The 12,260-nt window shown below is 33.9% G+C and overlaps 1 protein-coding gene across 1 annotated transcript; it reads left to right on the forward strand.

Moving 5' to 3' along the window:
* Window positions 1-592: 592 nt before the first annotated feature.
* On the forward strand, window positions 593-8,280 carry MNDA (myeloid cell nuclear differentiation antigen). The gene is made up of 6 exons (XM_008064549.1): window positions 593-854; window positions 1,712-1,842; window positions 2,350-2,550; window positions 3,570-3,992; window positions 5,379-5,567; window positions 8,206-8,280. The coding sequence occupies exons 1-6, from the start codon at window positions 593-595 to the stop codon at window positions 8,251-8,253; spliced, it is 1,254 nt and encodes a 417-aa protein (XP_008062740.1). The 3' UTR covers window positions 8,254-8,280.
* Window positions 8,281-12,260: the final 3,980 nt, after the last annotated feature.

A 12,260-nucleotide genomic window follows, 5' to 3' on the forward strand; every position in this document is an offset into this window, starting at 1 on the left:
GGACACTTAAAATGCAGAGGAAAAGGCCAAAGACCTAGGGAGACAGAATGCTAATACGAGCTGATCAGAGGTGAGCCAAGGAGACTAGGGTCAATACCCTAGCACAGAATTGTAGTGCTATGCAAAAGGTTCTTCACATAAGGTAGAAGACTGCAGCCATTACACATAGGCCACTTCAGTCATAATAGGTGTAGGAAGAGTCAGAAACCAACAGACAGCCATTAAGGAATAAGCTGCAGCCACAGTAAAGGATGGGAAAAAGAACTAGGGACTTTGACACACTTCAGATCACAATTTAAACACTGAAGCAACTGCCTGCTTTCAAACATCCTTCCACCACAGCCATCTCTGACCCAACTAAACTATCATTGTTAAAAGTATCTTTGATCTTCCTAGTACAGCAAGTCTTAATCCATTGTTCACAGTGACACAGTTGATAATTTAGTCCCTCTTTCTTACATACATCCGGGGACAACACTTTGGCATGGGATACTCACTCACATTGGCATATCTCATTTTTTTAATTGCCTATATAAATATGTAGCACTGTAAGTAATTTTTTTCTCTTGTAGGCTGAGCTATAACTTCAGAGATGGTCAGTGAATACAAGAGAATTGTCCTGCTGAAAGGATTGGAGCAATTGAGTGACCATCATTTTATAATAGTTAAGTCTTTACTCGCTGATGATTTAAACCTGAATAAGAAAACGCAAGATAAATATACCAGAGTTATGGTTTGTAATTTGTTGGAAAAAAAATTCAAAGGTGCTGCCTGTGTGAACAAATTAATCGAATTGTTCAAATATATGGAATTACATGACCTTGTTAACAACCTTCGAAAAGAGAAGTCAAAAGGTAATAGGGAAAATCTCGCCTATGACCATTCTGCCCTGAGTGACCTGTCTTGAGTATAACCCCACCCCATTGGTTATAGTTTATACATTCCTTTCCCATTTTATGTCTCAGTACCATGGCAATGTTGGTACCTCAGAGGCCAACCAGCTGGCAATCAGGACATTCTGTTTTCTACAAAGGAGGATTGATGTATTTTGGAGAATGTATTTGGGAGGAGTGGAGAAAAATAACAAAAGACAGAGAGATTTGGAGAGTGGGGTTTGCAGTACATTAGAAATATTAGAAAATGACAAAAGTTAATTTGAAAATGATAAAAATTCATTTTAATGTAATTTATTTTAAAAGATATTTATATTTAATCAATTTACGGCAGGAAATAGTTCTATTAAAAGATGTGTAGAACTTTCTCACTTATTAAATCACTGGAATTTTTTAAAATTCAAAGGCCAGTATCAGCACTTGTCACATCACAATACAGATCATTTATTTTCACTGGTTTCTATAATTTGAACAGATATTCACAGAACGTGAGTGAATTGTCAGTGTCATAAAAGCCTTTGATACTTAAAAGAAAATAATAGGAGAACAGGATTAGGCAATGGTTGGTTGAGGCACATGTTGTCTGTAGGATTGAGATGATATGCTTCATGCACAGGAGAGAAATGAGGAAATCACTCAGGAGCATGAGTCTCCTGGTCTCTGTGGGACCAGGCTGGGCTACTATAGTGGAAATAGACTAAGGCACACTTGAACCCTCAAACACACCTGAACCCTTAGAGCAAATAGTATTGAAACTGCTTTGGCTGTCTTAGCAAGCTGCTCTGAGTTTATTGTGTAACTTTTTCTTCTTTCATTAGTTGCTAGGAAAATAAAAAGGACAACTCTGGCAAAAAAGAGAAACCAGGAAGGAGTTGGCCCTGCTGCACATGTACCCACCACAAGTCACACTCTGACATCTGAAGGAGGAGAGAAAACATCTGTAGTGCAGGTAAGCTTGTGAAGAAAGAGTATGATTGAAGTCTCACAGAAGATAGTATACTCTGCCGCTGGGTCTTCATTAATATTTCAAAATAGCTTAGATTTGACAAATTAGTAATTAGAGATCATCTGTGTGCCAGGCAAAGAGCTAGGCACAATAAAAATACAATAAAGTTTTATGTGGCATAAATATATTATCCTTATGATAAAAATGGAATGACGGTCAGAATTAAAATGCATCTTGTCCATTCGTACACAAATCTAGATTTTTAAATTCCACACCACAGAGTTGATGAGCAGAATAATGCATCTGTTAAAATCACCCATCTCTGTTTTAATGCAATAATCTAAACCTACTTTTATCTACTGGATATATCTTCAGGTAAGAAGTTGTAATTCCCTGGGGTTTCCAAGGATATATATCCAATATAAATAGGACCTATTGTACTGTAATGAAAATATGCTCTGTTTCTTTTGATAATGAACTTTATTAACAGGAAAATTAAACTACTTTCAGAAAAGAAAAAGCATTACCAAAGAAAAGACTAAAGCCAAAAGCAATAAGACATCCCAGGAAAAGAGTCAGCCTCCCTGTCCCTCAGAAGCCAGCACATCTGCAACCATGGGTCATCCCCCACCTGTCCAAATCCCATTATCGACTCCATCCAACACTTCCCAGATCTCATCAACAAGACCATCCAATGCTTCTTTAACTCAGGTATACGTGTCCTGTTCTTCAAATTTTAATCAGTGCACTGTTACTGTTGTTGCTCTCAGATATGACTTTTTGTTACTGATTTGTTTTGGGTTTAAAAGTGTTTTCTGTGTTATGGCAAATTATTCACAATGGTGAGAAGCTACACTCAAGTAAAGTCCAATTACTCACATATGACCATGGTGTGTAATATACCAGGACTGTCTAAGCAATTCTTGTCTGCGGAGGCAGATGCCTGGGCTCCTTATACTAATTCATATGAACCGATGGTCCCTTCCCATACTTCCTATTACAGATCAGGCAACTTTCTTTTCATGAAAGTATTCTGCTGTGGAGAAAGGAGATTAGAAATAAACCTGTTCTGTGTTTTTTGTTAGTGTTCTAGTCATTGTGAAATCGATGCATACAGTTAAGGGCATGACTTTAATTTGAGACTCTCCACCTGAGCCTGTTTACATGTTTAACCAGTACTTGTCTTTCTCACCACTTGTAGCATAGCACTGTTTCTTAAGAAAAGACAAAAGAGTTGGACCCTAAAAATGGCAGAGTACACTAATGATAGTTACAAATCTTTAATGTTTGAGGCTTGTGGCTAGCTACCCAAGGTTTTTTCCCCATTCTTTTGATTGTCTTTAGTGATTTAAGCTGGCAGAGAGTATATTTGGATTGGTTATTATATTCTAATTTTTCTTTCATGTTACTTCATGACAATGTCTTCATCGTTCATGCTCTGTCCTATTTATGAAAATTCTACTGCTTCAGGAAGTTTATTCTGAGTCAATGAGAACCTTCTAACTTCCATGTGTATTGTCTGCTACCTTAAACTTTCTCTTAGTAAACTATATCAGCTCATTAGCCTTTCTATTCTGTCAAGTGATTCAACTCTAGCTTTTCTTTAGCTCCAAATATAAGTGGACATTGTTGGGCTCAATGTTCTGAAAGAGGTTTCTTTAATGGGAAAGTGACTTTATATTTTCTGCTCAGATTTGGTAAGTATATTTTCCTGTGTCTGTCCCACACAGAATCAGAAAGCCCCAGCTAAATGTCAGGGGACTTCCAGAAGAAGTGTTCTCCAAAAGGACCCAATGATAGTGATGGTACTGAAGGCAGCAGAGCCATTTAAATATGAGTGCCCAGAAAAGGGGAAAAACATGATGTTTCATGCTACAGTGGCTAGTGAGAGTCAATTTTTCCAAGTGAAGGTTTTCAACACTAAGTTGAAAGAGAAATTTATAAAGAAGAAAGCCATCGCCATATCTAATTACTTTGAATGTAAAGGAATACTGGAGATAAACAAAGCATCATCTGTGTCTGAAGTTGGTCTTGATCAAAAGATTGAGGTCCCAAGCAGCATTATCAAGAGAGCAAATGCAACTCCCAAGATCATTCATCTTCACAAGCAAGCATCTGGAACAATAGTGTATGGGTTATTTACGTTGCAAAAGGTAATCCTTAAAAATTGCTTTTTAAAAAATATTCTCCATCAATACCTAGAACTAAATGTCTTAATCTGCCAGACTCTGCTTTCTGTTTGAATATCAGAGCCCAAGACTTTATCTTGACTAGAGGTAGCAGTGAAATACTTTCATACAATAGGAAGTAAGAGTGATGACCTACTAACTTTGTTACTCCAAAAACCATGTAGTAGTTTGAAAAAGATTCAGTAAGAAAGGTTGGCAGCTGTGATGATCTATTCTTAACCACAATGAGCTAGGACTGTATGGAATTGCGATCAATAGGTACATGCTAATAATTTCATCTCTTTGATTTCTATCCCAACTAGATGATTTTCAATATATTTATTTTGAATAGCGGGTTGCCCTGCCAAGGGTGAATTCTGGTTGTGACATGTATTCAGAATATTGGATGGACTGGCTGGTGTTCTCATAATTACAAATACATTCAACAGCTATCCATACAATCTAAACATTTGTGTTGTCTCTTATTTGTTTAGTAATTTATTTATGAAGACATTATTGAACAACTGAGAAATATTGATTTCTATGATACTTGAAAGAAGAAGCAATATAACCCCTCCTCATTTACAAAAAAATAATAATAATTGAAAGGCATAGTTTTACTGATATATCCATGTCCAAATTTAAGATGTTCGTTAGGATGATGTGTTCCATTTTTCCCTCACCATCCAAAAATTACAACTGTTATTAACTCAACTAACATTTTATATGATCGACTGCTTTGTAACCCTATATACATATCTTCTAAACCTCTTAAATTTGCCTCCCTGTTTTCTTAAAGTCTCTTTAAGAGATCTTGTTTATAAATGCAATTATAAAATTGAGGAGTAATAGCTTAAGTGTGTGAGACACTATAGAGTGTGAATTGAAGATGTTAGGTAAGTGGGTACAAGATATTGGAGAAGAGTGAATAATGAAGAAAGTTGAAAAAGAATTGCTAAATTATAAAACTTTTTTTCCTACAAAAGTTTTCATAATCCACTGAACAAATATTTTTAGCAATTATTTGTTTTCCCATAGAACCAGGAGCCAAAGTCCTGCCAGAATTTTTGAATTCTCTGTATCAAGGTGCTTTATGTAATGTCAGCTGACCTGAAGGTGAGAGCTGGAGAAAAATAGAAAGATATTAATTGTTCTAGAATTGCAGGAAAAAAAATGACTAGAACAGGAAAAGCTAAAAAAGCAAGATAATAAAAGAAGTTCCCTCTGAGATGTCCTAGGCTGAGCTGTGTGTATATCTGTCCCAGTTCTTCCTCTCATGCATATTTTATTAATTTGTCATGAGTCTCTTTCTCACATATGTGGTACTTATTAACAGTCTCTCAGAAACTAGATGTTAAATTTTCTTTGCAGAAAATAGTAAACAAGAAGAATACAATCTATGAAATACAGGATAATACAGGAAAAATGGATGTAGTGGGGAATGGAAAATGGCACAATCTCAAGTGTCAGGAAGGAGATAAACTTCGGCTCTTCTGCTTCCAACTGAGAACAGTTGACTACAAGCTGAAACTGATGTGTGGAATTCACAGTTTCATGAAGGTGGGAACTGGCTAGAGGAGTATTAATTTGCCAAAGAGGCAAATAATTTTGTTTAGACATTGGGAACACCAGATTACCCATGCGTTTTACAAACTAGTCCAACAGGTGGAAAGAGAACCTAAACAATGCCCTGGCACTCATTTGTAACTGGAGGATTTAAAAAACTATGTTAAAAAAATGACAGCCATATAGCTATAAAAAGAACATGATACTTACGAAAATTGATTAAAAGATTTTCATGAACCAGTGGGGCAAGAGAATATCATAATGGACAAGAGTAAGAACTTTGAATAATACAGACCTGATTTGAATTCACTAGTTGTCTAATATCACAGTAATATCTTAACTAGTCCTAAAGTACTGGACATCTTCACATTATAGAATTGGCTAAAAGATTATTTGAAACAATGCATATATTACTTATCTCGCAGCCTGGTTCATCATGAGAAATTGATCTGTGGTAGATACTTTTTTTTTTTTTTTTAGCAAGATAAAGATTTTGGAAATAATTTTAGGTAAAGGAAATGACACATTAAAATTCCAAAAGCATGACACAGCATGCTGAGTTATGTACAACTGAAAGTCAGTAGATACAGAAGACTGTAAAACAATGAAGCACAAAGATTGAAAAAAAGGTCAGAACATATAGCCTTTGTCAGAAACAAATTAATGAAAATTTCATTGCTTAAAATACATACATAAGTTGAAAAAATTTATGCAGAAGAATGTCTGATCACTTTTATATTTTAGCAAAAAAAAGTATTCTAGTATCTATCTACAGGTTTGCATTAAATAGAGCTTAGTCTTGAGGGTAGAGATAACAATTATAAGTAGTGTGCTGGAATTTACTCATGCCCTTATTAAAGATAACTTATTGGTAAATATTCAGGAATTGTCTGAGCTGTTTGATAAACCTTTGGTAATTTGAAACCAGCCATTGTGGAAATATTTACACCACCAAAATCTGCAAACGTCACAAATCAGAACTTTAAAAAAATTTGGCATCCAGTTAACCAGGACATCATAGAAGACTATTTCAGAAATCTATTTAAGAAAAGACAAATAAGATTTATTTAATGAGGGACAAATGAGTTTTTTGAAAGTAGATTCTCATAGCTTTATGAAAAATTAAATAGTGATGGTAAGAAAGATAAAAGATTCAAGAAACTTTCAAGGATGATTCAAGAATATTATCTAGGCAACTGGATAAATTATAACTATTTTATTTTATTATCCATTGAGAATGACTGAGAAGAACATGGTTCAGGGAATGAAAACATGTTCTGCTTTGGACAGGATGAATTTGAAGTGTTTACAGGATCTCCAAAAAAATATGTATCCAAAAATCTGGAAATACATACATTTGAATATATAGATCTGGAACAAAGAAAAGTAATTTTGTACCAGATATGTATTTGTCAGTTTATAGATTCTTGTTTAAGTTATGGGTTTGGATAATATAATGCTAAAGGAAAATCATAATAGCATGTACATTTACGCTAACAGAAAACACCGAGTACTCACCATATGTTAGAAGATATTTAAAATACTATAATATAATAGCTTAACTAATAATTATAAGAAACAATACTGAAGTCATCATTTCTTTTTTCTAGATATAAAAATAAATATTGATATTGACACCCATAAAGGATGAGTATTAACCTTAGTTGATACAGCCAGTTAGTGTATGATCTGACAGCCTAGGTTGTCTGACTCCAGAATGATGAGTTTTAGGCAAAATGAATAAGATGACTAAACAGATGAGAGTGAAGCCATGAAAAAGGCTGGCACATATTTAAAAGTGGCTTGAGGTAAAAGATATTACAAATGAGAATGAAAATAAGTGAACATAGAAGTCATAGGAAAATTGAAAATATATAAATAAGTATTAAAAAGTGTAATGAGGAAAGTATTCATCACTCTTCATGCTAGAAAGAAATAACCAAGTGGCTCGAAGTGTCCTTGGATAACTATATCTTAGATCAAATGTGCCATTCTTTAATGAAATGCAATTATTTGCCACCAAGAGAAAGATATGGTTGATACTACATGATATCACACTGTCTCATACCCAAAGCCACACCCACAACAAGCAGCAGCCCACAAATGGGAGTCTTGATGACACTAATCAAATCTAAATTTAAATACAAATAACAAAATTAGAAATATTAATATAACCAGGCACACAGGCATACACATGCACATAAATTACTTCATGTATAAGATTTTCTAATTCAAAATTCCCTATATTCTAATCTAGGCTACAGTAGTTGCACCGTGAAATAAACCTCACCTATTATATCTGCCTGCCAACATTCGGCCTAATTAGGGCCTGCCCTGAATGTTTTGTGCTGGATAAATCAGCCATTCCCTGTCACCTGTGTTTCTGTCATACTCCCTTTTTAGAATTCCTGTTGTGTTCTAATGTAGTCCAGATAGTGGTCAGGGGATAATTCAAAAGATAGTAATGCATTCCAGGAGGTGGTAAAAAGAAAAACACTGAACTTTGATAAGGAAGAAGGAGAATAATGTAGTTGATTGGAAGAAAACACATTGTGGGTGAAGGAAGAATTTTAAGCAGAACTTCATCTCAATATCTAGAGTCTCATTATGTGTTTCTTAACTTTCTTTCAAGGTGATCAAGGCCCAGAAAAGAAAGAAAGGACCAGTGAATTCAATTTAAATCTGCAAGTTGCCATGCAGCAAACCATTCCACCTCCAAATCAGTTTGGTTGTTAATAATGATGATTTTGTAAAAGTTGAATCATTCATTTAAATAATAGATTTAGTAAATATATCCTGGCATATCAAGAGCTTTTGTATCTGAGTTATAAATTAGGTTGCTTTCTTAAATAAAATTTTCTTCTTACACTTTTCTTTATTTTCTAAGATACTACATTTTGCATTTATGGCATTTATAATGTAAACAAATAAATTTTCTTCTTTTTAAAGGATATTGTTCCCCCAAAGTGCTAGCTATATTCTCTTATGTTTAGTAGTTAGTGACTTGAGGTTGGGTGCTTCTAAGCTATGAGGCACACACTGAAGAAGAAGAAACACATGGGCCTTTTTCAACATTGAGTCTACACTGCCCTGTGCCCTAGAGAAGAGTTCAGTTGATCCAAAGGAAAGGATTTCTTCATGCAATTATATTTCCTAGAAAGGAAACATTTGGAAAATTGGTTTTTCTGGAGGGACAACATTGGTGATTTTCACAAAGGTAAGAACACGTGCAAGACGTTTTCTCAACCCTTGTTGGTGCAAATTATCATGTGTCACTTAGTTGATGTGCAAATACATCTCATTATTAGCACTACAAGTATATTTTTGTATTCTCAAACTTTAAATGTATAGATTCCACACAAAAGTTCCTCAAGTGGGTATATTCATAAATCAAAAACAATAAAGAGTGAATGAAATCTACTCTAAATGGCAGTAAATATGATCTAAAGAAATTTAACATCTAAAATCAATATTTAAAAAGTAACTGTTGTCTTGTTTCTAATAGTTGCAAAGCAGTATATCTACCAAAAGCAACAATATAACTCAATAAAATAACATGAAGTGACAGTCTTCAGGCTCTGAACAATAGGCAGCACAACAATAAGATTTCTGAGAGCAGGCAGATTCAAAAGGTGAGCACCACAATGTCCCAAGTACTTCCCTATTGCAAGCCAGTGAGCACTACTGAAAGCCCAGCATGGCAGTCACACTGGGACAAGGGGGTGAAGATAGTTTTAACTGCACCTCAATGGCTGGAATCTACAGAAAAGGAAGCTATGGTGAGGGAAGCCCCACCCATTAACTGAGTCTTGTGTTGAACATATAAGAGTTAAGAGAGTGTGAAACCCACCAGAGTACATCTGCTATGGAATTGAGAACAGAACAGAAATACAAGAGAGTAATCAGTTCTGAGGGACACTGAAAGTTGCCAGAATAGGGATAATATCTTTTGTACCACATGCATTTACTTAATGAAACAGAAATGTTCCCCCTTAAAAGTAGGATTATGCGCTAGGCTAAGGACTATTCTGTACCAATCTTAGCAAAGTCTAAAACCAAACCTCATCAAAATTCTGAGAAAAGAGACAATCTGAGTTTTGCTAAAATAAAGGAGCACAAGAAACATCTTAGGATTTACATAAATCCATCATAGTAAACCACAAAACCAAGAAAAATAAGAAAGCATTAGTGAACCTTGTACAGAGTGATCAGTCAATAATTGGAAGGTCATAAAAATAGCAGCAGCAGCAGCAACAACAACAAAGTCTTCAAAGATTGTCTAACAGTCCAAAGTCTTTTCAACATATTATTAGTATTATGCACTGCAGAATTAAAAAATGCAGACCTACAGTGAAAAAGCAATGTGACTCATCTTTAAGGGAAAATAAGAGGAAGAGTAATCAGTAGAAATTTACACTAGTATAGCCCTGAATTGAATTTGTCAAGTCTTTTTGAAGCAGCTACCAGAACGTGTACAGAAATATACAATACAATGTTCTCAAATAATTAAAGACAAATATGATATAAATAAGTGAACTGGTAGAGAGACTCAAGGGAGACTTGGAGCTAAATAAAAATTCTGGAACTGAAAATTTCAAACATCTACAACAAAAAATTTTCTAAATTGACTTTATAACAAGACTGCAAAAGAAAGAGTAAGTATACTTGCATAGTAATTATTAGGAAGTGCATAGAAAAAAGTGAAAAAAATGAAGAAAACCTAAAGAACAGTGGAATACTAGTCATGGAAAATTCAATATATAAAAAAATAAGTTTCAGAAGAAAATAATAAAAATAAAGCAGCCAAAAAATAAAAATAAATAATTGCTAAAAATTATTAAACTATATTAAAAGAAAACTATATTAAAAGAAAATTAAATACAGAACTGACTCAACCAAAACTTACAACAGATATAAAAAAACAGAAAATGTATATTATGGCAAAATATTATCAAATCATAAAGAAAGACAGTGAGGAAGAGAAGAACAAAAAACATTGCAAAACACAAGGCTCACAATTAATAAAATGGCAATAGTAAGTTACTATTTATCAATAATTACTTTAAATGTAAATGCTAAACTCTTAAATCAAAAGATATTGAGTGACTTTTTCAATTTAAATGCAAAATCTAACTAATATACTGTCTACAAAAGACTCATTTTAGATAAAAAAACAGGCATTGGCAGAAAGTGAAGAGATGAAATAAAATATGCCATGTAAATTATAGCCAAAATATAGCATGAGTGACTACATTTATACCAGACCAAATCGACTTTTAGTTAAAAATTGTCTCAAGAAACAAAGGAAAGTATTACATTATGGCAAAAGGGTAGATTTAATAGTAAGATATAACAACTATAAATATACATGGACTTGAGATCAGAGCAACTAAAATAAACACTGACAGATCTGAAGGGAGAAATAGACAGCAATGTAATAGTAGGAGATATTTTAATATGTACTTATAATGAAGAGACTATCAGCCAGAAAGACAAAAAGAAGATAGCAGACTTTATCAACTCGATAAATCAAATGGACCTAAGAAAAATACACCGAACACACAACCACAGCAAAACACACATTTGCTTCAAGTGCACATGGAACATTGTTCAGGTTATATTATATGCAAGGTCACAAAACAAGTCTTAATACATTTCAGATGATTAACATTATTATGATTATCTTTTCTGATCATTATGGAATGATCTAGAAATAAACAAAAGGTAAACTGGAAATTTTACAAATATATGAAAATTACAAAAAAAAAAAAAATCTTCTGAACAACCAATGGGTCAAGGAAGAAATTCAGAGTAATAAAAAAAATTGAGATAAATGATAAGGGGGCCACAATGTACCAAAATGTATGGGATGCTCTCAAGTAAATAGCCAGACACTACACATAGAAAAAGAAAAACAAATTAACCCCAAAGTTAGTAGACAGATGGGAGTCATAAAAGAACAGAAAAAAATAAAGTGAAGAACAGAAAAACAATAGAAAAGATAGAAAAGATCAATAAAAGCAAGAGCTTTTTTTAAAAAGATAAACAAAATCAACAATTTTTTAGCTAGACTAAGAAAAAAGGAGAGAAGACTAAAACTAATGAAATCAGAAATGAAAAAAGAGACATGAACATTGATGCTACAGAAATAGAATACAACATAAGAGACTGCTATGAACAATTACATGCCAACAAAATTGATAGCCTAGAAGAAATGGAAAAATTCCTCAAAATGTATAGCCCACCAAACTGAATTAGAAAGAGATAGCTTCAAAACGGATCCAACAACCCATCTCAAAAATCATCCACTATGACAAGTAGGCTTCATCCCTGGATCCAGGACTGGTTCAACATTAGCAAGACCATAAATGCAATTAAATACATCAACAGATATAAGACAAAAACCACATGATTATATCATTAGACGCAGAAAAAGCTTTTGATAAAACCTAGCACCACTTCTTGATAAACCCATTGAACATTTAAGCATAGATGGAACATACCTCAAAATAATAAGAGCCATCTATTAGAAACCCACAGCCAACATACTGCTAAACAGACAGAAATTGGAGCCATTTCCTCTGAAAAGTGGAACAAAACATGTGCCCACTCTCACCCCTACTGTTCTACATAGTATTGGAAGTCCTAGAGAAAGCAGACAAGAAGAAAATCAGGGGGTATCCAAAT

The sequence above is a fragment of the Carlito syrichta genome, unplaced genomic scaffold, assembly GCF_000164805.1.
Source record: "Carlito syrichta isolate Samal-C Ts95f unplaced genomic scaffold, Tarsius_syrichta-2.0.1 Scaffold307691, whole genome shotgun sequence".
Lineage (NCBI taxonomy): Eukaryota > Metazoa > Chordata > Mammalia > Primates > Tarsiidae > Carlito > Carlito syrichta.